We start from the raw sequence: 26,620 nt of genomic DNA on the forward strand, positions 1-26,620 counted from the left end.
CCCCTCAGCCCATGCAGGCTGTCACCAGCGGTCAGCGGCACAGGCCGCTTCTCTTCTTGCCTGACCCTGGCTGGCCCTAGGAGAACGGAGGGGACCCTCACAATGCACGACTGAACGGAAGGGCAGGACAGTGGAGGGGGTCCCGGTAGCCCCCCGTGATGCAGCTCCTGCTTCTGAGTCGGCAAAGTCCCTCCACCCCCCACCCCCTCTGCCCACGTTGAGATTAGGGCTTTCATTGGCACTGCAGGGCTTGTGGCCCAGCCTGGAAGAACGGGGATCCTGAGTGCTCGGGAGGCCCCAACCCCCCCGCCCCCGCAAGAAGCTCTCTGGGGCTGGGGACCCCACCCTGGGCCTGAGAGCTCTGGGTGCACCCTCTAGGGCTGGTCCTTAGCGGTGTGACCTTGGGCAAGCACGTCATGTCTCTGGGCTCTAATAGGTCACAGCTTCCATTTACCAAGGAGCTGCTCCTTGCCAGGCGCTCACTGGGCAAGGCTTCTCAACAGGCATGATCCCATTGGAGCAGGATGTCTTAAATGACAGTCCTCAGGGGCGGGTGACAGCACCCTTCCTTACCAGATGGGGCCAGCTGGGTGAAGTAAGTGAAGCTGGCCTTCCCAGGAAGATCCAGTCCCTCCTTCTGCAAAGGGGCCTTGAGCACAGGTCCCCCCCCCCCCCCCCCCCCCATGGCAGCCCTCTTGGTCCCAGGGGCAGCAAGAACCAACAAGTCCGCCAGCCAGTCCCCGTCACCGCCAGTGCTGACCGTGACCTCCAGGAACTCCTGGACAATCAGGGAGCAGGGGAGACAGTTCCCCGAAAGTCTCAGGAAACCAGCCTGGCAGACTCATATGCCTGACACCCCAGCTATGTCCCCTGGTCAGGCAGTCTGGGGAGCCCTGAGGGCCACCACCTTTCCCATTCCGCCTCCCCAGCACTGGGGCCCCAGGGTCTGAGCGTTCTGGGGTTTCCTCATCTTGGAGACTGTCACCTCCGCATTCCAGGCCCTGGGGGCTGGCCAAGGGTTCGATCTCCAGTCCCAAAGGGAGGCCCTTCTTCCAGATCGCTGTGCATCGATTCTTCTGAGTGTGTCCCCGGGACTAAAAATGGTAGTTCTCCTCTGACCTCCCTGTGACATTCCAAGTGAGGTTAGTCCCTTCCTGCCTGGCACCTGGGGAACAGCCTAACTTCCTCATGACTTGCCAACTGGTCAGTCTCCTTCAGCAGGCTGGGGACCACCCCACCCCCGGGGGCGGGGAGCAGGCCTTATCTCTTCGACACCTCCTGTACCTACCCGGTGGGTACACGGCGGGCCTGGGGGCAGTGTTGACTGACTGCCCTTTCGGGGACCAGGCTGGGGCAGGTCCCCAGGGCCTGGGGGCCTGTGTGCTGGAAAGGACAAGATGGAAACGGGGGAGGGCACAGGAGCTGGGAGGTTCCCACCCGACCGTGGCAGCCCCATCCACTGGGGGTCCACACGGAATACACAGCCAGGAGGGACCCCCTTCTGTCCCTGCACCATCTCCGTGGACGGCAGGCGGTAACTGGGGCCAGCACGCACAGAGGTCAGACAGGCCGAGGAATAGCCCGAGGCACAGGTACGTAATCTGTGGAGCCCAGGGCAAAACGAAACGCAGGGTCTCTTTCTTAAAACCCATTTAGAATTTCAGGATGGTAACAGTGGAGCCGGGGCCCTTCACGAGGGCACAAGTCAGGCATCCTGCCTGCCCGCCTCTTCCCAGAGGCTCAGCCCGCCCCGTGGGGGCCTGACGGGGACCTGCGGTGCTCAGGAGGATCAGTGCACAACTCTGACAGCTGTCCCAGGGAGGACGGAGGGTGGGATTCGCCCCGTGGGGTGGGGACGCTCAGCTCAAAAGCACACATGGCACAAAAGAATGGCAGTGACGTTTAAAAAAAATTAAGTTTATAAATATTTTCTCCACTGTACAAAGTCTTCCCCGGCCCGGCCCACCCCATCACTGTTCACATTTCTCGTGTTGTTGTTTTTTTAAATCCCAACTATATTTATTTTTTTTAAATCATAAAATATATTTTTTTCTTTGTTCATATTTAAAACTATTTACAAGGGCGCCGAGAGAGGCCAGGGTGGCCCGGCGGGGGTCAGGACGAGTCCGTGCAGGGGGACGGAGGGGGAGGGAAGAGGTGGAAGTAGCTCCTCTCGGTGGCGGGCGAAGGCGGGCAGCTGTCCTCCGCCGACAGGTACTGGCTGTGGGGCGTGGGCGGCGGCGGGTAGGGGTCTGAGTCCGAGTTCAAATCCAGGTAGTACTTGCTGGCCTTCCAGCGGTTGGCGCTGTAGTCGCTGTCACACACGTCCGTGCTGCAGGGCGTCGTCGGGGGCGCCATGCCGCGGATGATGTAGGGCCTGAAGGGGACAGAGGGGAGTGGCACCTCGTCTCGGGGAGACCCCCGGGGCCCCTCAGCTGTGTGCTCCCTCTGAGCCACACTCCCCACGTCCAAAGTGGGCGTGTCTGCACCGACACACCTGGGAGCCACACTTGCCTTTTTTTTTTTTAACGTGTAATCTTGAGAGACAGAGACAGAGCATAAGCCGGGCAGGGACAGAGAGAGAGGGAGGCACAGAATCCGAAGCCAGCTCCGGGCTCCGAGCTGTCAGCCCAGGGCTCGAAGTGGGGACTCGAACCCACGGACCGCGAGATCATGACCTGAGCCGAAGTCGGACGCTTAACCGACTGAGCCCCCCGGGCACCCTTTGCTTGCCTTTATGGAGAACAAGGCTTGCAGAGCCTAGCTGGCCTGGGGGCCTTGGGCAGCTTACTTAACTTCTCTGGGCTTCAGTGTCTCATTGGGAAAATGGGGAGGCTAAGACAGTACCCAGTTCCAAAGAGGCTGGTGAGGATTAAATGAGATTCTTCGTGGAAAGTGCCAGAAACAGTGCCTGACACCAGAAAGCACTGGAAGACTGTTCCCCATTTTATCATTATTACTGTAAGTGCCGGGGACCAGTGACCCTGGAAGTCTAAAGCCATCTGACCCAGGCGGTGCCTCCAAGCTCCCCATGACGACGCCTCCCAGACGTCTCCTGCGCCGGAAGGTTCTGTCAGGGCCACGGCACGGCCTGAGCTGGGGGTGGGGATCGCGGTGTGTTTGAGGGCCCCAGAGGGCTCACGGAGGGCAAGAAGGTGGAGCCAGCACCCTGGGGCCAGGGAGGGACAGTGGGTGCCGAGAACATAGAGCAGGTGGACAGGCCTCATAGGACCCCAGGGGCAGAAAGGGACCCCGAGACAGGGGGAAGGAAGAGGTGCCATAAAAATAGGACATAATGAGAAAGGCAGGACGTGGAGCAGAGACTGAGGGGCCTGGCCAGCGTGGATGTGACAGGCTGGGGACAGCCACCCACAAGGCTGCTGGGGACACACTGGGACGCTGAGGCACTGGGGGCGGGGGGAGCACTGCAGGCCCTTGACTAGGGCAGTGGCTCGCTCTTCTTTGGGCCCGGAGTCCCTGAAGTGGCCACCAGAGGGCAGGCGCGACGCGCTCTGAGGCTTCCCCGCTCCAGGCAGCTCTAGGGAGCAGGGAGGTGCGGGCCACTCTCCAGCTTCTGCCTCCCCCTTGGGGAGAGCGGCCCCATGCACCTGTGTGGTAGGCCTTTGGGCTAAGGCCACCGGGTTGGAGGTCACCCCAGGCTCGGACCTGGCCCCTGGACACAGGCCAGCACATCCAGATGCCTCTTCTCAGCACCCTCAAGGGCCCCCTCCCAACCCAGGGGGGTGGGGTGTGCCACCCCAACACGGCCCCCCCGGGGGGCTGAGAGGATCATCCCAATGAAGGGCCCTCCGCGGCAGGTGCCACCCCTGCACTCATGAGACTTGGGGCCCTCACGGGACGGAGGCGGCAGAGGTGGGCATCACTGCCAGAGTCCCGCAGCTGGATTCAAACACAGTCAAACCTTGGCCCCTGTGCACGGGCCTCCCTAGGCAGTGGAACCTGGCCATGCCACAGTGGGAATCCCCTGGTGGCGCCATTCAAGGCCACGCCTGCCCGGGCACGTCCCGACTTAAAAAAAAAAACAACCCAGAGCAACATCTACCTTCTAGAGCCTGCTCAGAACATGGGGTTTGGTTCCTGGACTCAGCATGTAGGCCCGGTTTGCCCCACGGGGAGGCAAGCCAGGTATGGTCTGAGCGGCTGGGAGAGCCCACCAGCACCCCAAACCTCTCTTCCCAGGTTTCCTGACCCGGGAAACGGGGACCGGGGGTCCTGCTCTATCACAGGCTTGTCTGGAGGCCCAGACGGCCACGGGTATGGAGGGCGGTGGCAGGAACTTCGTACCTGTAGGGTCTCGCAGTGGTGGGAATGTTGGAAGAGTAGAACATGTCCACGTTGTACAAGGAGGGGTCCGTGGCGGGGGACGGCGGCGGGTTCAGGATCTGAGGAAAGCAAGCGAAGGTTACGCCCGCCTGACGGAAGCAGGTGCTCCCTACGGCGCGCCCACCCCGGCCCGAGCAGGCGGGCAGGGCTGGGAGGGGCCCGCTTGGCTCCGCGGGCCCCTCACGGTCTGTACGGTTCCGAGTCGGCGTTCGTGAGACTTAGGGAGTGGACAGGAAGCCACAGCTGTCCCCCCTGAAGGTTGTCACGGTGAGAGGCAACCCTGCCTGTGGCCCAAATACCACCCCGCAGACCAGCCGTGACCCCAGGCCCACACCTGAAGGGCCGGAGTCCGCCAGGTCCCTGAAGGCAGCAGACAGGGCCTTTGTGGCCAGGCAGATGTGTGCGGGTCCTGTTCCATCACCCCCCGGCTGCAGCGTGCCCCTGCCCCCCACCGGTGAGGGACTTCAGCTCTCTGGGCCTCCACTTCCCCATCTCTAAAGTGGGCCCCTTGGTGACACGTGGTGAGTAACCTACGCTCCTTATTCTGCGGAGGGTCCTCTTCAGCCCAAATAGCTGGCTTTGGGGAGCCTTCAGGATCTGACCCCAAAGTTGGGAGGGCACGATACCGAGGGGGGTGTCATTCAGAGGGGGGAGCAGAGACCAGGCAGGGAAACCTAGCGGAGAGGGCCTCCCAGAGGTGCCCCCACACCCCAGCTCTTGGGGGCCCGTTTCCTCTTCTGCCCACGTATCGGACTAGAGCTGGTTCCCCCCGGCGCACTGCGGACGGGCTGGTCTTCCCACGTTCCACGGGCGCAGCCCCTCAGCGACTTGGGCTCGGGAGAGCGCCTCCTTCTGGTCAGGTCAACGCGGCAAGCGGTGTCTCTACGCTGTGGGATACTACGATGGTGGCTGTGGGTCACCGTCCACCTGTCCGAGCCCGCAGAATGTACGAGAGCCAACAGTGAACCGTACTACACGCTCTGGACCTTGGACGGCTGTGACGTGTCCACGCGGTTCATCAATGACTATTATGCATCAAGTACTACATGACTCTGGCACAGGATGGGCAGGAGGCGTGTGGGAAATCTCTGTACCTTCCTCTCAATTTTGCTGCGAAGCTAAAATTGCTCGTACGAAAAAAGTCTTTGGGGCCCCTGGGTGGCTCAGTCAGTTGAGCGTCCGACTTCGGCTCAGGTCATGATCTCACGGTTCATGAGTGTGAGCCCCACGTCGGGCTCTGCTGGCAGCTCAGAGCCTGGAGCCTGGTTTGGATTCTGTCTGTCTGTCTGTCTCTCTCTCTCTGTCCCTCCCCTGCTCATGCTCTGTCTCTCTCTTCCGCAAATAGAAACAAACATTTAAGAAATTTAAAAAAAAAAAAAAATTTTTTTTTAAAAAATTTGTAAATCTGAATAGGGCCAAAGAACATGACACCAACGGCCCAGTACTTCCGTTGTGCTGTTACCATAGACTGAACGTTTGTGTCCCCAAAGGTCCTATGTCGAGTCCTAACCCCCGAGTGACGATACTGGGAGGCGAGGCCGTCGGGAGCTGATCTGGTCCCGAGCGGGGAGCCCACGTGAGCCCGGCCGCCGACCTCGCGCGGCAACCTCACCCCTTCCGCCACGTAGGGAGGAGACGGCCGTCGGTGATCCAGAACTGGGCCCCCGCTAGACGCCACAGACCCCAAATCTGCCAGCGTCTGGATCTCAGACTTCCCGGCCTCCAAAACTGTGACAAGCAGGTGCCAAAGCCACCCAGCCGACGTCATCTCTGCCAGAGCAGCACACAAGGACCAAGAGGACGTTAGTTACACGAGGCGTTACCTTTGGGGGAATCCGGGTGAAGGTCAGAGGAGGTCTCTGTCTGTTCTCACAACCGCACGTGAATTTACAATGATCTCCGAAAGCCAAACTATCACCCTCTCGGCTGGGAAAATAAAGTCCATGCTCTTGGATACCTGCCTGTGTACAGATTACCCCGAGGACACATAAGAAACTCACCACGGATGTGCCTCTGGGGGGCAGGGGTTCACGCCCAGCGTGAGGGGGGTGACCGTCTTTTCACCGTACGTTCTACGGTACCTTTTGCATTTTGTACCATGAGCATAGATTTCTGATGTGAAACAATATAGTTAATTTATTGTTTTGGTTTTTTGAGAGAGAAGGCAAGCGGGGGAGGGGGGTGGCGGGCACAGGGGATCCAGAGCGGGCTCCGCGCCGACAGCAGCGAGTCGGACGTGGGGCTTGAACTCACGAACTGCAAAATCATGACCTGAGCCGAAGTCGGACACTCAACCGACTGAGCCACCCAGGTGTCCCTTGTAGTTATTTTACAAATAGGTGGCTTCGTGCAGGGTCTGTGTTTGGCGTGATGAAATGTGCTAAAATCCACGGTGGTGATGCTCGCACGTGTCCGTGAATTTGCTAACCACCGCCGGATTCTACCCTGTAAGCGGGTGATTGGTGTGGTATGTACGTTATATCTCAACAAAGTTTTTTTTTTTTTATTTATTTTTGGGACAGAGAGAGACAGAGCATGAACGGGGGAGGGGCAGAGAGAGAGGGAGACACAGAATCGGAAACAGGCTCCAGGCTCTGAGCCATCAGCCCAGAGCCTGACGCGGGGCTCGAACTCACGGACCGCGAGATCGTGACCTGGCTGAAGTCGGACGCTTAACCGACTGCGCCACCCAGGCGCCCCTCAACAAAGTTTTTTTTATAAATTTTTTTTTTTTCAACGTTTTTTTTTTTTTTATTTATTTTTGGGACAGAGAGAGACAGAGCATGAACGGGGGAGGGGCAGAGAGAGAGGGAGACACAGAATCGGAAACAGGCACCAGGCTCCGAGCCATCAGCCCAGAGCCTGACGCGGGGCTCGAACTCACGGACCGCGAGATCGTGACCTGGCTGAAGTCGGACGCTTAACCGACTGCGCCACCCAGGCGCCCCTCAACAAAGTTTTTAAATGATAGCTGGGGGGCGCCTGGGTGGCTCAGTCGATTGAGCCTCTGACTTTGGCTCAGGTCATGATCTCACGGTTCGTGAGTTCAAGCCCCACATTGGGCTGTCTGCTCTCAGCACAGAGCCCACTTTGGGTCTCCTGTCCCCTTCTCTCTCTGCTTCTCCCCTGCTCATTCTCTCTTTCCCCCTCTCTCAAAATAAATAAGTTAATTAATTTAAAAAAACAGCTGGCTGGGGGCACCTGGGTGGCTCAATCTGCTAAGCATCCGACAGTTGATTTCAACTCGGGTCATGATGTCAGGGTTCATGGGATCGAGCCCTGCCTCAGTGAGGAGCCTGCTTGGGATTCTTTCTTCCCTCTCTCTCTGCCTCTCCCCTGCTCATGCTCTCTTTCTCTCTCTCCCTGAATAAACTTAAAAAAAAAAAAAAATAGGTGGTTAGTAATAGTGTCATCTCTTGCTAATAAGACCCCCTCCCCTCAGCTCCCAGCAGAGCCAGAGGACCGAGAAGCCAGGGGACTGAGCCTCCCGGTATCTGCATGGGGGACCCAGGGGGCTGTCCTGGAGTAAGCTCGGCCTTTCACGATCGCCGGTATTTCCAGCTGGTCATGTGGCACACGTGAATGTCAGGGGGACAGTAGCGGCAGAGAGGACCAGACAGACGGTGGGGAGTATTCTAAACTCCAGGCTCTCGGCTCTTGGCTTCTGCTTCCCCTAGACGCAGCCCCGGCCTGCAGCCTCCTGGAGACGCGGTTCCCAGCAGGTGAGGCCGCGACAGCGACCCTTGCTGCCCCCTTCCTCCCCGACGCCTGCCAGTGTCAGATGTGCTAAGGAGGGGAAGGCCCGGACATGAGAGACACAAGAAGGGCAGCAACACCCAGCCCTGGCGGGTGGGGCTTCCTGGAGACCCCCAGAGAGAGCGCAAGAGGCAGAGGTCACCTTAGAGGAGCATCTGTTGCAGGAAGTTGGGCTTTTAAGGATCAAACAGCACAGAACCACGTAACGTCAGCCCCGATGCTTGTATACACAGATTCACACTCGCGGATCAAGCTCGCCCCGCTTCCTGGGGCTGTGCCCTTGGGAATGTCCTCCCCAGCCTCGGGAGAGGTCCCCTGGCAGGAACCTGTAGGGGGCTCGGGCGCTGGGGGCTTCTGTGTGTCACCCTCTGTGTGACCACTTCTCTCTGGCGTGTGGCTTGCCTCGGACTAGGCCCTCACCCACTCCGGCTCTGGAAGCTCAGCCACAAAAGTCACCTGTGAGTGCCAGCCCTTCGGAAAACGACCCAGCTGTTTTCTGGGACCCAGCAAGGGCCTGGGAGGGAACATCGGGTGCTCTTGGCAGGGACAGCAGGGAGAAAGTCACACAGGCACACTGGGAGCACCCCGTCCAGACAGGCCCTACAAGAGACACAGTCACGGACAGGGTGGGCCTGCGAGGGTCAAAGACAATCCCCAGGACACTGAAATGCCCGGCGGCAACCCGGGAGGTGGGGTTATGGGGGAGACTCCGCCCTTGATATTGTTATGGGTTTCCACATTAGCCACCACGAACAAGGAGCACCCTTTCTAAACAAGAAAAAAAAAAAAAAAGTCACAAGGGAAAAACGACAAGACGTGCAGAGGGAGGAAAGTGAACGCTGTCACCATTCTCTGTGACGGCGGGACAGCTGATAATTCCAGAAATGCCGAGGTCACAGGAAGGGGTCCCGCTGGCCGGCCACCGATGGTGGGGACCCCCCCGGACGGCCGGGCCTCCTCCCGCGCCCACTCACCGGCGGGTACAGCGTGGCCTTGGTGCTGGATGAGCTGCTGGACGAGGCCCCGGTGACGTGGTTCCGGTCGTAGAGGGGCACCCCGCCCCGGCCGCCCATCAGGCTCACGGAGCTCATCACGGACTTGCCGCAGGAGATGCCTGCCGCGGGGGGAGGGACGAGGTGGCTCAGGGGCCGGCCCCCCTCCCCCCCAAAGCACACCCTCCTCGGCTCCCGCGGGCCCCAGGCCCAGGTTCAGGCCCCCCTGCCCACCGCCAGGGTGCGTCTTCCCCGCTCACCCCAGCCGTGCCCAGGGCCGTCGCGCACGTCGGCTCCTCACCTGTGAAGGGGCCGTGCTGTGAGCCGCCGGGGGCTATGAAATGCAGGGGTACGTGGGGGGTCCCGCTGACGTACTCGTGCGGGAAGGGCCCGTTGGCCCCCGTGTAGCGCTGACACACCACACGCTGGCAGACGAAGTAGACCCCGCCCATGACAAAGAGCGAGAGGATGATGCCCACGACCGGCCCGATGGCACTGCCGTGGGCCGGGGTGTCGTCGGAGGGCGGCTTGGTGATCTCTGCCAGAGGACGGGCGGGAAGAGACGGTCGACGTTAACCGAGAAGGACAGGCCCTCCCGCGGGGGGTGGATGCCGTGTGCCCCGGAGGGGCCGCTGCGGTCCAGGCACAGCACCCGCTGGGGGAGGGCAGGAGGAAGGGAGAAGCTGGGTGCTGGGGCGCCACGCCGCCCCCCTCCCCGGCCTGCCCGGAGCACCCTCCCCCCTCCACCCCACCCCTGGCAGAGCTCTCCACGCTGCCCGACAAGCTCTCAAGAGCAGTCTCAGGTTCATCCCCCAGGGTCCAAGGGCTCTCTGGAGGCCCGGTGATGCCCCCAAGTCAGGTGGGCCAGGAGGCCGCTGGAGCCCGTCACCAGGAGCTGACAGGGGCCACAGGGGTGGGGGCTCCGAGCCGCGCCAGCGGGGGACTTGGCCCACGCGCAGGGGCAGAGCTGGGCTGATGGAGACCCCGGAGGCCGGAGGCCTTCACCAGCAGGGCTCGCTGAGCCCCACGCGCCTGCTGACACAGAGGTCCCAAGTGAGGGCAGTGTGAGGGGCAGGGGCCAAGCCCAGGCTCGAGGGCCCAAGGGTCTTTCTGGGCATCCTGACGGGGCGACGAAGGCCGGGGGCGGGGGGGGGGGTGCTCCTCAGGCTGCCCCCCCACCCTGGGGAGGGAGCACGGAGACTCTAAAGTCAACTTCGGCGAAAAGAACATTCACTTTCCCATCAGGCCCAAGGATTCCGTCCACCGCGTCCCCTCTTGCCAGCCAGAACCCAAAGCAGAGGAGGAAAACCGCCGGCTTGGGCGACCGGACCAGACTCTGGATAAATGTCACCCCTGACGCCGGAGGCGCCATCATGCCAGAGGCTGAACAGAGACACGGTCAGACTGGCGCCTGCCAGCAAAGGGGTGGGGGCGTGACCCCCGGTGGCACCCACGGCCGCCCCCCGGCCCCAGGTCACTCACTTTCTTGAGACGCTAACTGAGGTGCCTCACCTCGCTTCACACGAAGGGACAACGTGCTCAGGGAGCCCTCCTCCTTCCCTGCTCTCAAAACCCCTCTCCCGTAGTCAGCTCTCAGCCCAGATACGTCTACAGTGAATGCAGAGCCCACGTCCTCAGACGTGCGCACACATTCCCACTTCCTGTCTGAGACTCCGGCTCCCTCCCCGTCGGAGTCAAAGACGGCCCTTCAAGAGCCACCACCTCCAGGAAGCCTCCCTGACTGCCCTGGCCTCACATCCCGTGGCCGCCGTACCCCTGACTGTACAGGCCACGTCACTCACGGGGCACGAAGTGCCATGCACCTCCTCGCCAGAGAGCAGGCTGGCAGGGAGAGGGCCACCCCGACCCCCATCCTCTGATGGGGATGCCTGCCAGAGGCTGCCGAGTGAGGTCCTGGCGGGCAGAAGCGTGCCCTCTCAGGCACAGTCAGCCCCAACCACAGGGGCCTGTCTCCGTCCCAGCCGGAAACACCCCCATGGGCTCACGCGCCCCCCTCCCCCTCCCAGCTCAGCACCACAGCTGCCCCTACCTCCAGGCAGGCTTCCCTGCCGGCCTCCCCCAAGGCCAAGTGCTCCCAACCTCCCAGCCTCCTCTGTCCGCGTACCAGGCCCCCAGCATGTCTTCTCCCTCTAGACCCCACACTCGTGGGGAGCACCCCAGCCCAGGGTGAACCCTCCACGGGAAGCTGGCTCACCGCACATGAGCTCATCGGAGCCGTCGATGCAGTCATGGAAAGAATCGCATTGCTGCTTGATGAGGACGCACTGGCCACTGGCGCACCGGAACTGGTTGGGCAGGCAGACGGCTGCAGGGGGAGGGCTCGCGCTCAGAGAGGCTGCAGGGCGTGACGCCGCCAGGAGGGCGAAGTGGACAGCCGCCAACCGGCGCTTCCCGCCCCGCCCCCGAGACCCAACAGAAAGGTCTGGGTTCCAAACGCAGAACGGACAAACGGGACTCTTTCTAGGATGGGTTGAGGGAAGGGCCACAGCAAATCCGGTCTCCACCCTCCCCTCGACGACCCCTATTCCAAGGTCTAGGCACGGCTGGCAGGGAAGGGACCTCAGTGACTCCCAGGAAGTACTTATCAGGCTCCTACCACGGCTCAGGCCCATGCAGAGCCAGGACTAACACAGCCCCTGCCCCGAGGCTCTCCTGAGTTATGGGGAGGTGACAGCCAACTAGAGGAATGACCTAGAATGGGTGGGAGCAGGGGCAGGTGATGTCTCAGCAGAGCTCCCAGGGTGGAGGATAAGGAAGGGGGAGCAGGGCTCAACCAGGAAGGAAAAGGCAGCTCATGGCCTTTTAGACTAAGAGGAGGAAGGCTGGGTATGGCCTGTTTCCCTCGTGTTCCAGAATGCCAACCCAGAAGGAGCTACCGTTGCAGAGGAGGGCACTGCCCAGGGGACTCGGCCATCGCCCACCCCCAGTGCTTGCTATCCAAGCTCTCAGCCACCCTGCCCCACCCCAAGCGCCCCTCCCTGGGAGCCCGAGATGAGAGGACCCTGTCCTCGCAGCGGGTGGGACAATTTGTTGGTAACAAAGGAGAGGAAGCTTCTGAAAGAGAAGGTGCAGCCCAGAGCCTGAACTAGGGCGTGCTGTGGGTGCTGCACGTTGCTCCCAGAGAAACATTACAGGGGGAGAGGCGGGGGGGACGGTTCCCAGCCAGGGCTCCTGCCGTCCTCTGAGACGGCCACCTAAACACTCGTGCTACGGCAAGGCTGTATGGCTGGGCTCAGCAAACGTCTCTGCCAAGGGCCAGGCAGCAGGTATTCAGGCCTTGAGGGCCACGGGTCTCTATCGTTTTAGTGCAAGTAAACGAGCGAGCCTGGCTGTGTTCTCACGCAACTTGACGAAACCTGGTGGCGGTCTGGATCTGACTCTCAGGCCGCGGTCTGCCAACCCCTGGCCTCCCACCGCCATCAAATTCTCGGAGGGTCCATAAGCTGCAAAGACTTAACATCTGCGGCTGTACAGGACCAGCTGAGGAGATAAGCCCCCACCCCCGGGCCTTCATCTTCCATAAACGGCTGCTCATCACGAACGGGGACGGCAGACGGTGATCCACCAGCTGGGGGTTATCTCACAACAGCAGCCGGTGGCTACGGGGGAGGCAGAGCAGCCCATCAACAGCTCGGCGGCAGTCGTGGGGCCGTGGTGCTGACGCTCTGTGGCACGAACCACTGAGCAGGTCGTTTATAAAAGGGAAATTCAGAGAACGCCCAGAAACAGAGGTTAAGGTTAAACAGAGGTTAAGACCTCACTGCTAAGGTCTAAAGGAAGATCCTGCTGGTCAGAGTGGACCGAGATGACTGAAGCACATCTTTTTGTCACGTTCGGCTCACCGGGTTGCTAGAAACCACCCAGGAACAAGCATTATCCCACAGACTGCCCTGTGGAGGGCAGCGCTGCCTTTGGGGACGGGGATTTATCCAGCTGACTACTGGATTTGCCTGGGGTTTTTGTGAAACTCTTGAGCCGGGGCGGAAGGGAAGTCGACTCTCCCAGCCTGCCTTGGAGCCAAACTACTTGGCAGGACAGGGTGGGTGGCAAAGTTTTCCTCGGTAGGCCTACGAATAACATTTTCCTCTCCCAACCTGAGGATTTAGCCATTTCGCTCGGGACAAACGTTCTACCCTACTCTTGCGTGGCCAGCCTGGGTTCACGCTCCGGGAGGACGACAGGGCAGGTGGCTTGCAGGGGGTGGGAGAATCTCAGGAAGGGGGCAGCCAGGATGAGGCAGGGGAGAGCGGGGGTGGGGCAGGGCCTGTGAGGGTCGCGGTCCAAGCCAGGGTCGGGCAAAGGCGGGGGGCGGGGCCAGCGGGCAGGGGGGAGCCAGTGGGCGTGCCCATTCCGGGGCTGCCGGGGGCGGGGCCCGCGGGCGAGGGCGGGGCCGCTCTCACCGTCGCAGTCCGCCTCATCCGAGCGGTCCTGGCAGTCGGCCTCGCCGTCGCAGCGCAGGCGCAGGTCGACGCACTGGCCCCGCGCGCAGGGGAACTGGGCCGCCGAGCACACCGGGCAGCCCTCCTCGTCGCTCTGGTCGTCACACTCGGGGAAGCCGTCGCAGCGCCAGGCCCCAGGTATGCAGTCGATCTCCCCAGTGGCACACGCGAACTGGTCTGGCGAGCACGTGGGAGGCTCTGCAGAGAACAGGAACACCATCACGCCCCGCCCCGCCGGGCCATGCGCGGTTCAATCAGTGGAGGCCCGCGCGGTCTCCACTGCAATGTGACCTGCCGCCGTGAATCTTCTTTGTTGCCTTTTTTTTTTTTTTTTTTTAAACCGTAGAGGGGATAGGGGGGTGTTCGGGGACCTGGGTTTGAAGCAGCAGGTACTACACCAAGTTGAGCAGAAAACGCTCTGGGCTGGAAACTCGACCCCGACCGCTGAGAACCCAGGGCACAACCCCTTCGTGTGAGTCTCCATCCCCTCACATGCAACTCAGGGCACTGGGTTTCTGAGGATGCCCACGGTACCCCCAACTGGAGCCCTGCCTTTACCTGCCTGGGGTCCCAGGCTGGGCTGCCAGTCTGCTGCACCGTGTGCGCGTCCGCCTGGCCACACCTGAGTGTCCATTGCGCGCACACACGCACCTACACATGCACACCCCTTAGGAGATGAAGGGTCAGAAAGCAGGTGCTCAGGACCAGCACCTGTTACAGGTCTGGGGCAGCTGCTGCAGTGGGACTGGGACTTGGTGGGACCCACGGACACGGCGGGGGCCGGTGGAGGACCTGCAGGGTGCCTTGCTGAGGAGTGAGCTAAGGAGAGGCAGGAAGGCGAGGATACCACGGTGAGGGGGTGCAAGGAGGAGTAGGAAGGCTCCCAATGGAGGGAGTCACCTGAAGATGGGGAGCTGGGTGGGTGGAGAGGAGACCTGGGGCCACCTCCTACCAGCTGACCACGGTGAGTCGTTCCACTCCTCAGATCCAACTTCCTCAGCACAGGCCAAGTGCAGGCCAGGACATGGTTGGGGCGCAGGGTGGGACAGGAGGGAGGTGGACAGGTCTGGGGTTGAACCTAGCCCCCCTCGGCAACTGTATAACCAGACAACCCCCCCCCCCCAGCTCCCCCGATCGCCATTTCCTCGTCTCTGAAACAGAAGCGGCAACGCTAGACCCACGCGCCTCACGGGACAGCAAGGTGAGTGTAGATGTGTGTGGCCGTGCCGACTCGGGAAGGGCTCAAACAGCTTTCATGATGGCGTGCTGAGAATGCTGTCTGGCTCCTGCCACTTCACGAGGCACGAGGGTCCACGTCATCCCTGAGAGCCCCTCGGAGCTCTTATCCTTCTGTGCTGTCCCCAGAGAAGTAGCCAGGCATCAAGTCTGAAGGGCCAATGGCAGGGGAGGGGTAGAGGGGCACGTCATTCAGGAGCCCCGGGGCTGTGGTCCAAGGGAGAGCAGAGCACTCTGTGCAGCCCCATCTTATCCAGGGCAGCCTGGACATCTGTGGGAGTGGCAGAGCCACTCAGGCCACAAAGCCACTTGAGCCCCGGGGCTGGAACCTGGGAGAAAAGCCATAAAGATGCTCAGGAGGGTCAAAGCGGCCCCCAGCAGGGACAGCCACAAAATGTCCCCTCTGCTCTCAGCAAAGCTCTCTGGGGTTCACAGTGTGAGAAAGGACCAGCGAAAGCTCCTGTGGCCCTACCCCTTGAGCTCCTTGGCAATGGACAGTCTCTCCAGGGGCAACGCCAGCTGAGGACAGGCATCCGTGTTGTACTGGTGGGCATGTGCTGTCTTCTGTGTAAGACACAGTGTGGGTACCGTAAGGGGTGAGGATAAGCAGAAAAGGGGCAGGATAAAGACCAGCCCCCAGGAGCTCACAGAAGAGAAGGGGAGATGAGAAGATCCAATGTGACCTGGGGGACACTGAGGGCAGCAGAGAGGAAGCCCCAGGATTTGGGCTTCATCACAAGTGACAATAACGGTTGTCCCTTTTTCTTACTACTGCCCAGTGTCCCACAAGTAATAGCAGCTGGCATTCCCGTGTGCCACGTTGCGGACCATGCAAAGTGCTCGTTACTTAATGTCACAACAACTCCAAGGTAGGCACTCTGAACTGCTCTATTTTGCAGAAGAGAAAGTGGAGGCTCAGAGAGGGCAAGTGACCAGCTCGGGATTGCTGGGAAGTGGTAGGGCTGGGATCTGAACCAGGTCTGTCTGACCTTAAAGCTTATATCCTTGACCACTCCCCACTCAGCTTTAGGGAAAGAAGAGAATCAAGCATGGAAGGAGAAAGAAAAGACAAAACTACAAAAAGAAAACAGATAAGCCTGCTACTGGAGTTGCAGACTTCAGCACCCCTACCTGACAGCTCACAGGCAGTCGGGGAATACAGACGGCTTGAACAACACCATCCGTCAACTGGATCTAACTGATGTCTACAGAACACTTCCCCCAATAGGAGCAGATGACACATTCTTCTCAAGCTGACATGGAACACTCACCAAGAAAGATCACATGCTGGGTCATAATATTAAAAGGATAGAAATCATAAAAAGTACGTTCTCTGACCACAGCGGAATTAAATAGAAATCAGTAACAGACTAATAGCTGGGAAATCCCCAAATATTTTGAAATTAAACAACACACTTCTAAATAACTCAGGGGACAAAGAGATTGTCTTAGGAGAAATTTTAAAACATGTGAACAAATCGAAGAAGATATAATTTATCAAAATTTGTAGGATGCAGCAAAAGCAGTACTTAGAGGGAAATTCATAGCCCCGAATGCATACCCTGGAACAGAAAGGCAGATGAAGGGAGAGTTGGCCCTGGAGAATGGATGCCACATTGAGTGTGACTTTAAAAGGATGCTGGGCAGAGACCTGGCAGGCAGGGAATCAAGTCCCTGTCCGGTGTCCCAAGAGAAAGTGCTGAGGTCACACCTACCACCACAGGTCAGCAGGTTCTGCAGGAGCACGAGGTGGACTGGGCATGAGCACCGTGGTGTCCCGTCACCTTTGGCAATGCAGATGTGGGAGCAGCCACCGTTGTCCCGGGCACACGGGTGGGCCGCTGTGGAGACAAAAAGAGAGAGGGGGTCAGGCTCGGCCTCTCACCTCAGGACTGTAGCCCTAAGGGTGCTGGAAACTAGGGCCAGGCAAGAACTCACAAGAATGGTCACTCCTATAGGCCAGGCCCCTGCAGTTAATCCCACTTAATTCCCGGGGCAGCTGACAGAGTCTACTTCCATTAATGTGCATTTTACAGACAGGAAAACGAGAGGCTGAAAGCACTCACAGAACTGGCCCAACACCACACCCTAGCCCGTCTACACTAGCTCCCACAACCATCACTCTACACTGCCTGTCTCTCACGGTGTAGTGCACCACCCCCCACAAACATATGTCCACGTCCTAATGCCTGGAACCTGTGAATGTGACTTTATTTGGAAAAGGGGTCTTCACAAATGTAATCAAATTAAGGCTCTGGAGATGAGGTCATCATAGATTTTCGGGGTGGGCCCTAAATGCAACAACAGATGTCCTTATAAGAGCCCCAGAAGAGGTGAAGACACAGACACAGGGGAGAAGTCTGTGCAGGGACTGTCTCTGTCTCTGTCTCTGTCTCTGGAGCCCCACTGGAACCATGTGGGCCCAAGGAGCACCTGCAATCACCACAATGTGAAGGACACACAGAGCCGCCCCAGCCCACAGCCCCCAGAGTGGGCCACAGGCCTGCTGACACCTTGACCTCGGACGTCTGGCCTCCAGGCTGTAGGAGAACACACTTCTGTTGCGTTAAGTCACCCAGTTTGTGAAGACTTGTCATGGCCATCACAGGAAGCGAATACACATGGGGATAAATAGCAGGACGGCACGTCCCCAGGGAACTTGCGGTTTTCGATTCAATTAACCGAATTACCCAACACCTGAACAGGAAGACGCTGAGGAGGGTGGCTGCCCTCCCCCAGGCGAGAGGAAAGGAAAAAAAGCACTATCCCCCGCCCCACGGAAAAATCAGTGTCCTGCCTCAACCTCGGGGGTTAAGAGTTTAAAGTGACAGAAGTCACGGTTTAGAGCAGAGGTCAGCAAACTTTCTCTAAACGAGAAAGTAAAGGGTTTGGGCTCGATGGGCCAGACCATCTGTCACAAGTCTGCCAGCTGTAACACAAGGGTGGCCACGGGTGATGCACAAACCAATGGGCGTGGCTGTGTGCCAATAAAACTTTATTATAAGATCAGGTGATGTCCAGGTGGGGCCCAGGGGCTGTGGAGCGCCACGCCTGGTTTAGAGTTTAGCTGTAGAATTTCGTGGGTAAGCAGGTTGGGTGCTCAACGTCCCAGGTAAATATGGGAGCGCTCACTCAAGGATCTCCCACCCTCACCCAAAACAAGGAGCCTCTCCCTAGACATCACACGTTGGCGCTCATGGGGACATCCCAGTTTCCAGCTTCATCCCTGTTTGTTAAACATTTCCTGCCTCTCCCAGCCCCTCAGGTCCAAGGACCTGCTGGTCGGCCTGCCTGGCTTTCTGCCAACACCGGCAGGTCTGGGCATTCGTGGGCTCAGTGTTCACCATGCTGAATGGTTCTGAAGGCTGTGACACCCAGTAATCAGTGGCTTCCCGGAGAATGGTGTAAGGGGCCAGGGAAACTCAGGCATTCTCACCCCTATCCATTGGGTGCCTCAGCTATCCGGAAGCCGTTGGCCCAGTGACTTCACTTAGGCAGGACCTGGCCAAGAACCCACAAGGACAGAAACCAGCCACCCGGCAGTCAACACAGAAGTGGCCAATTTGCTCCATCGGAGGTCACGCCCCCAAGCTCAGAGCAGGGAGCCTCACGACCTCACTCAGAGCCACGTGTTTGGACTCCACACATAACTCTGATGAGCTTGATCTGCCCAACCCACTGGGGGTAAGCTTCAGAAAAGCCAGTGAAGAAACAGGGGCTCTGCCCTCAGATCCAAGCCCTGCCGTGTTGATCAGCCCGTTGACGGGGAAGTTAATACCCTTTCTAAGCCCCGCCCTCCTCAGGTATAATGCAGAATTAGGGCAAAACAACACAGGCAACATAGTGATGCACTGAGCACAGGGCCTGGGGGCTAAACGGTCAGAGCAGCTTTGCAGAGCAGGGAGGCCGAGAGAAGCTTATCCACGCAAAGTGCCACACCTGACCCTGGGTGGGGGCCGAGGAAGTAGCAGGAGTTACTCAGAGCAGAGGAAGGCGAGCAGAGACAAGGACTCCAGGGACGGGACACGTGGCCAGCGGGAGCGTGAGGGGCCCAGGTGAGGCGGCAGGTGGGGCAGCCCCCCCATCCCGGGCCTTGAAAACAGGGAGCTCGAAGATGGCCAGACCAGGGGCATCGCAGGACAGGGACAGCGATGGCCCTGCTCACCGCTCTGTCCACGCAAGCAGCTGGCAGCTGGGGTGTATTTACTGAAAGCAGAGTGAGAAAGACAGACAGACACATTTTCCTGTGTCCACCTATAGTCCTACACAGAGCGGGTGGAGAAACCAGAGGTCCCAAGTGTAGGGGTCCTGATCTCCCAGCCCTTGGGCACAGCCCAGACTGTCGGAGGCAGAATCCTAAAATGCCTCCAATCTCCCAGCCTAATCCCCAACACGGCGGATGGGGTTCTGCTGGAGTTAATGAAAGGGGACGCTAATTTAAAAGTGGGTGACTCTCAGGGGACCCTGGAAAAGCCGAGCAGATTGTCCGGCTGGTAGCAGACGAGGAAGTCAGGTTCGGATCTGTTGCTGAGATGGAGAGGCATACTGAGGACCCGAGAGTGGCCTCGAGGACCCGAGAGTGGCCCCTGCCAACAGCCGGTCAGCCCGCAGCCCTCACACTGGCCAGCCTCCTACTTTCTCCGAGGGGCCGGTTCAGGGCTCTGCACAGGTGCCCCCCCTCCGGTCGGTCGGGGACCTGCCCGCCCTCCACGTACAGAACTCCTCCAGGCTGATATCCTCCACGGCGTGGATGCCGGTCAGGTGGGCCACCCGGCCCTGCACTCGAGTCCGCTTGTCCCCGGTGGTCTTCTCCACACGCTCGATCATCTGCTGCTGGCGGTCAATCCAGTACAGGTGCTGGCCCAGCACGGTCAGGCCCACGGGCTGCACGATGCTGGCATCCTCCAGGGTCAGGCGGTTGGCCCCTGCAAGTGGGACAAGTGCCCCCCGAGTGGCTGCTGACCCCGAGCGCTCAGCCCATGCTCAGCTCGGAACACAGGGCCGCAGGGAGCCAGGGGAGGGCGGGGGGGGGGGGGGGGGGTGGATTCTGTGCTCTGGCCGGGGCCAGGAGCTGGAGCGGATTCCCTGGAAGCTGGCCGACCTGGCACCTGGGCTGACCCCTCCCTGCAAGCACAGTGCTGCCGCCCCCTCCCCTCCCCCGCCCTGCGTATGGAAGAAAAGCCCCTCTAAGCAGGTCTCCAGCCCAGAGGCATCCGGGTCTAAGGCGGCCCAGGGCAGAGCGGCCACAGGGTGGGTGCTGGAGGCAGAGGGGTCAGACTCCTGTCCAGGCCCACAGTGTGGGACCCTGGCAGGTCACCCACCCTCTCTGAGACGTGTCTTCTGCCCCGCCACACGGGGATCATTCAGGACCCACGTCCTGGAACTCTCAGATGATAATAGTAGGCGGTAGAGACATAAAGCCCCAGCAGGGGTGCCGGGGTGGCTCAGTCGGTTAAGCGGCCGACTTCAGCTCAGGTCATGACCTCACAGTCCGTGAGTTCGAGCCCCGCGTCGGGCTCTGTGCTGACAGCTCAGAGCCTGGAGCCTGCTTCTGATTCTGTGTCTCCCTCTCTCTCTGACCCTCCCCCATTCATGCTCTGTCTCTCTCTGTCTCAAAAATAAATAAACGTTAAAAAAAAAAAAAAATTTAAAGCCCCAGCATGACGCCCGCCTGACGAACATGGCAGCTGCCCCCACTGTTCCCGATGACAAGGAAGGCCGGGTGTCCCCGGGAAGGTCAGACGTGTGGGTTGCCGAGGGACCCGATCCCTGGGGAGGCCCCAGGGCGCCTACCTGACAGGTCGCAGCTTTCGATACGCTTCAGGTCCGCGTCCACCCAGAAGAGCTTGCCCAGCCTGTTGTCCACCACGAGGGCCACGGGGCGGATGAGGCCCGTGGTAAAGAGGACCTCACGCTCGGTGCCGTCCAAGGCCGCTCGCTCAATCTTGGCGGCTCGGTCCTGCATGTTGGTGAAGTACAGGTACCTGGGGGAGGGGAGCAGGTGAAGGGTGTTGAGTCCCCCCCATCCCCCACCGGGAACGAGCTCGCCAGGCGCCAGATAGACCAGCCCCTGACCCCGCGGCCATCCAGCCGGGCTTTGGAAAGTCACCAGGCACAAGGCCCTGGCCTCCCAGGGCTCGCCCCCCAGGCCCTATGGGGTTCAATGTCCCCCCGAGAATTCCCATCCACCCAGAACCTCAGAAGGGGACCCATAATTGGAAGCTGAATCTTTGTAACGCAGTTACGGTGAGGCCATCTGGTCAAAGAACACCCGGAGCCCCCAGAAGCTGGAAGAGAGACAAGAAAGGATCCCCGCAGAGCCTCTGAAGGGAGCACAGCCCTGCCACCGCTTGACGTTAGATTTCTGGCCTCTGGAATCGTGAAAGAACAAACATCTGCTCTTTTCACCTCCCCCGGCTTGTGGTCATTTGTGGCGGCAGCCTTGGGGACCAGCGCCCACCCCAGCGGCTGCAGCAAAGGAACCTCTGCCTCCGTGGATGCCAGCCTCGAGGGAGACTCATCAGCTTGCGGAAGAACCGCTAGGCTTGTGCTCCCTGAGCACTCGTGTGCCGCGGGGGCTGACATCACCATCGTCCTTCTCGGAAGAAGACACCGCACCCCTGAGGTCACTCCACCTGCCTGGGGTCACGGGGGCAGTAAGCGACAGGGTCAGGATTCCAACTTGGGTCTGCCCGGCCCAGGACGCGGGGTCGCGCTGGCCGTTGCCCGGCACGAGCTCCATCAAGCGGAGCCCCCAAAAATCTGACTCCCGCCTGGGGCGGCGGCCGTGCACGAACCTTCCTGCGCTCAGCCTTGTTTCTGAGCTTTACGGCACATGGCTTTAAGGCTCCCCCTCGCCCTGGGTATTATTCCCTTTGGGACCTTCCACGTCTGTCTACCTCTTCGTGGAAGGAAGAAGCTCCCGGGAGTCGAGGCTGTGCCCAGGAGGGTAGTGAGCTCCCGGTGGTGAGACGTATTCAAATAGCCAGCCCCCAGCTGGGATGCTATGGAAGGGATTTTTGCTCAGGGTTCAAATTTGATGGGGATGGTGCAGAACCTATGGATTAAAACTTCTATCCTTCCCGGGTCTCCCTGCCCCGGGGTGCAGCACCCCACACCGCGGTGCCCGCCCACCCCACCGCCTCGCACCCTCGCTCGGCGTTGACGACGATGGCCCGTGGCTTGTCGCGGTCCCCACGGAGCACCACACCCATGGCGTCTCCATTCAGCCGGTGGACGTTGATGGTGTTGGTGGCCTCACACGTCCAGAACAGCGTCCGGCTGTAGATGTCGATGCTGAGGTCATGGGGCTGCCTGTCCGGGTTTTGGCTCTGGCTTGGAGAGGTCAAAACGAAGGGCTGCATGTAACACAGGAAGAGATGGGCGTTGGCTACGGGCGTCACGGGAGGGCAGAGGCCTCGGTGCCCGAGTTCAGACTGAAAGTCGATCTCCGACCCTGCGTCTCGACCTTTCCTGTCGGATCAGCACTCCCCCACGTGCCCGCTTGAGAGGGAACCTGATCACGGAGAGGTCCCAGAAGGGCCCTCGCCCCTCGGCTCGGATCTCCAGCCCACCCCTCGGCAAACTCCCGGCGGACTGTCCGCTGCCACGCCCTCCGGGTCCCGTTCCTGCCCCGGAAGGGCCGCCTGGTGGCTCGACAGTCAGCCCAGGGGCACAGCCTCCTTCTCGAGAGACATCTCTCTTCTCGCTCATCGTCTTGGGCTCATGCTTTGGGAGTAAGACCTTCAAGTCTTGTTATTTGTTCAACTCAGGGTGACAGGACCACAGGTGTACAGAACAGAGTTCCACCTCTCACGGCCCCTTCCCCGAAGGAGAGGCCGGGGGTGCGGGCCCGGGTGGGGGTGCGTGATGACACGCAGTGCCTGTCCCGAGCAAGGGGCCAGCCGCCCCCCCCCCCCGGCAGTGGTTCTGTCTACACTCTCTGGGTCTCTGCCCTGCCGCAGAACTCTGCCTGACTCTGTGCCACCTGCTGTATCTCAGGGGGTTCCATGAAATGCCGCGGAGGAAGGGAGAGCCCGAGGTCACCCTCATCTGCCTTACAGACCAGAAGCCTCACTCCCTGGTGGATCTGGGCCCCTTGGGTTACCCCGAAAGACTGTGTTCAGGTTCTCAGGTGATCTGAGCTGATGCAGGGCGGGCTTCCCCGGACTGCTACCAATGGTTTGGATGAAAAGTCCCTTCCTCTGAGGGCATCCTTAAGATGATGCTGTCACAAGAGCTCATTGCAAACTTCCTTTATCTCTTTGGCGGTCACTGAAACGAAGTGCCCTGGTGGCAAGAAGGGGCTTGCAGCCAAGAAGAAGCCCCTTCACCAGGCCCAGCCTCTTGAACCCAGCTGGAAGGGTACACCTCCCCGCCCTCCCCGACACACACACACACACACACACACACACAGTCCCACTGGGCGGCTAGCAGTGTGTGACTCACATCTAAACACACAGCCCTTCTTTAAAGGGTCGTGTGCCTCTGCAGGTGATAACACCCACCTCCCCAAGAGCTGGGCGCTCTGGGAGCCGAGCATCTGCTCCAACTGGGCACATCCCTTTCCCCTGAAGCACAGACTCTGGCCCCTGAGACCACAGCCCAGGGCAACTGACGGGCTGGGACTGAAGCAAGACTGCAGCCCAGCCCCGGCCGTGTCCCGGGCATCAACCCTGACTTTGGGACGCCAGCCATCAGAACAGGCAGCTGAGAAATGCACGGGGCGTGAGGTGACACGCTGCCCACACCTGTCCTCAGGCAGACGGATGACTGTCCAGTTATAAAACCGGAACTCCACGAATGCAAGATTTCTTAATAGAATCCTATTCGAGGCCACAGTCAACACCCCACCACCTCCCCAGGACAGAGTAGCACCTAGCCACGTGGGGGCATCCACAGGGGTGCTGTCACAACAGCCCAAAGACCCAGCGTCCATCAGTGGAAGGACAGAGAAGCAAACCGTGGTCCACCCACACAATGGAGCGTTTTCAGCCTTAAGAGGAAGACAATTCTAACACCTGCTCTGAAACGGATGAACCCTGAGGACATTATGCTAAGCGAAAGAAGCCAGTCACACACACACAAAAATAAATAAACACTGCATGATTCCACTTATATGAAGTACTTAGAATATAGTCAGATTCGTAGAGACGGAAAGGAGAAGGGAGGTTGCCTTAGGGTGGGGGAGGGGGAGGGGGAGTCAGTGTTTCATGGGGACAGGCTTCCAGTTTGGGGAGATGACCGAGATCTGGAGATGGTCGGGGGTGACGGCCACACGACAATGTGTGCGCTTCGCGCTGCTGAGCTGTGTACTTGGAAATAATTAAGATGATAACTTTTGTGTATATTTGCTACCCTGAAAAAGTTTACTAGGAAAACAACTTAGCCAAAGTAGATAACAACTTAAAACGTCGTCTTTGGGGCTCAGGGATGCCCCTAATAAAGGATCAAAGCCAGTAGAGGGTAGAGTTTTGCAAGACGCACAGGGAGGGAAACAGATGTTTTCCAAATGAAGTAGGAACCCAGAAGGTGTTTCTTAAAAGGACTTTTCCTTCAAAGTCTTCCCTCGCATTTGCAGGACACCACGAACGAAGGGACCCTCTTGATGAGACTTTCAGGCAATTTGCGCCTGGTACCTTTCTCAGCAGGAAAGCCACCCATCGTCAATTAACACCTCCCATTCTCCAAAGGACTCAAAGGGACTGTCGCCTGCATGGTGGAGGGAAGAAAGGAATATATGCCCACCATTTCACCAGCTCTGCTCCCGCAGAGATGATACACAGCTGCCAAGGCTCTGCTGGAGCTTTTTTTTTTTTTTTTAAGTTTACTTATTTTATTTTGAGAGGTGGGGGAGGGACAGAGAGGGAGAGAGAGAATCCCAAGCAAGCTCCATGCTGTCAGTGTAGAGCACGATTCGGGGCTTGATCCCATGACCCTCAGCTCATGATCTGAGCTGCTATCGAAAGAGTCCGATGCTTAACCGACTGAGGCACCCAGGTGCCCCTCGGCTGGGGCTTTTTATTTTTTTTTTAATGTTTCACTTATTCTTAGAGAGACGGAGCCCGAGCAGGGGAGGGGCAGAGAGAGAGGGAGACACAGAATCGGAAGCAGGCTCCAGGCTCTGAGCTGTCAGCACAGAGTCAGAAACGGGGCTCCAACTCACGAGCTGTGAGATCATGACCTGAGCCGAAGTCGGACGCTCAACCGACTGAGCCACCCAGGCGCCCCTAGGCTGGGGATTTTATCACCAACCGAGGACACAGACCTCAGAGGACAGCCTGTTAACTTCACATCGTCGTTGGATGCCGTACTTTGCCAGAAGCGATGCTGAGCCCGTACACACAGCCCTAGCACCCAGTTCGGGGTAGAAAATGGCCAAGTGAACTTTACTGACACAAAAGTCACCCCAAAATCTCCACCGGCAGCATTTCTCTGCATCGCTGTTGTAACAGTGCCGAGATTTCACCGTGACAACCTACGTGCCTACCCCGACCGTGGCCACGGAGCAGGTCAACATTTGGTTCCGTGGCTTCTGTAAAAGGAGTCCTTGAAAACAGGCACAGTGAGCCAGGCGCGTCCGTGAGCGAATGCCACACGAACGGAATGCCGGCCACCGCCGCCTGCCGCGTGGAGACTCTGAGTGGGCCCCGAGGCTGCAGTGACAACGGCCTTCATGGGACAGGCCACAGAAACCTAGCACGGAAGCCATCTGTTGTGCTGGAATAAGCATTCTGAAAACACGAATCTGTCGGGATCAGTGAGTGATACGCCGGGGACGGCTGGAGCGCGACAGAGATTTCACCCTTGCCGACGCACAGGTCGTCCGTGAGAAACGCTCGGGGAACGCGGAGAAGGGCAGGGATACACGAGCACACACACACACCCCCCCCCCAACTCCCTCCATCTCCCGTGGGCGGCGTCACGCCTGTGAGCGCTGGGCTCGTGACTTCCCGCCCGCCGTCCCGTCGGTTCACGCACACCCACGAGCTGCAGCCCTGCGCCCCCGCGTCCTCAGCAACTTCAGGTCTCTTCAAGGTAAAGCGCCACAGTCACTTAGGAGTTCCGTCTTGAACCACTGAACGTATGCAGAAAGGTGCCCCTGTATTTACGACGTCCCTATCTTTTCTTCACGTGTCACCGGCGAGAGTTCAGAGTGCAGTGCGCCTCGCCCCCTTCCCCCATCGCCCTGTCGTCTGCCTGTGTGATTCTGCATCGTGCAGTTTTAGGAACGTAGATGCTGCGTTAAAGCAAACAGACTGTACGATTCCTACGAACTAAAAATAAATCCAGAATAACCAATACCAACTAGGCTTGCGCGAAATCACTGTGGGAAGAAAAAGAAAATCGCATTTCTGCATATAATCTAAGGGTTTCCCACTGCTCAGGATTATACCCTGCGATGACATAATTAGAACCCAAGCCGTTGTCGACGCGAGCCGTGCTCTGTTGGCAAAGCAAAGCGGGGGAGGGGAGGGGGGGGAACTGCCATGGTGGGTTCCTCGCGGAAGCGACCCCCACACGCCCCAACGGGTTACACTTGCCTGGGTCCCGTCGTCCTTGGCTCGCTTGATGTTCTGGCGCCCGTCCACCCAGTAGATGAACTTGTCCAGGGGGTCGTAGTCGATGGCCTTGACGTTCCTCAGTCCGTGCAGGGGTAGGATGAGGTCTGGGCTGTGCTGGTCATCGGGGATCATGCGGCTGATGGCACATTTCTGGCTGAACAGCAAGAAGGTGGTGGGCGCTAGAACGAGGCAAACAGATGAGGGGGCTGCGCGTCAGCATCCAGAGCCAAAGACGGGGTCGGCGGGGATGGACCGCGTCGCCCTTCGC

The 26,620-nt window shown here is 59.4% G+C and overlaps 1 protein-coding gene across 2 annotated transcripts in view; it reads right to left on the bottom strand.

The window, feature by feature from the left end:
• Nucleotides 1–1,896: 1,896 nt before the first annotated feature.
• The window catches only part of LRP5 (LDL receptor related protein 5), a 103,831-nt gene continuing 79,107 nt past the window's right edge, over nucleotides 1,897–26,620 (bottom strand). For both annotated transcript variants that reach the window (XM_053899363.1, XM_053899364.1), the window contains 11 exons: nucleotides 26,332–26,531; nucleotides 21,938–22,146; nucleotides 20,582–20,772; nucleotides 19,504–19,713; nucleotides 16,504–16,629; nucleotides 13,514–13,750; nucleotides 11,308–11,418; nucleotides 9,394–9,630; nucleotides 9,075–9,214; nucleotides 4,306–4,403; nucleotides 1,897–2,377 (listed from right to left, as the gene is read on the bottom strand). In XM_053899363.1, coding sequence (XP_053755338.1) covers nucleotides 2,116–2,377; nucleotides 4,306–4,403; nucleotides 9,075–9,214; nucleotides 9,394–9,630; nucleotides 11,308–11,418; nucleotides 13,514–13,750; nucleotides 16,504–16,629; nucleotides 19,504–19,713; nucleotides 20,582–20,772; nucleotides 21,938–22,146; nucleotides 26,332–26,531 — 2,021 coding nt within the window. In that variant the 3' untranslated portion in view covers nucleotides 1,897–2,115. The remainder of the gene's footprint in view (nucleotides 2,378–4,305; nucleotides 4,404–9,074; nucleotides 9,215–9,393; nucleotides 9,631–11,307; nucleotides 11,419–13,513; nucleotides 13,751–16,503; nucleotides 16,630–19,503; nucleotides 19,714–20,581; nucleotides 20,773–21,937; nucleotides 22,147–26,331; nucleotides 26,532–26,620) is intronic.

The sequence above is a fragment of the Panthera pardus genome, unplaced genomic scaffold (assembly GCF_024362965.1).
Source record: "Panthera pardus isolate Hobbes unplaced genomic scaffold, ASM2436296v1 HiC_scaffold_12, whole genome shotgun sequence".
Lineage (NCBI taxonomy): Eukaryota > Metazoa > Chordata > Mammalia > Carnivora > Felidae > Panthera > Panthera pardus.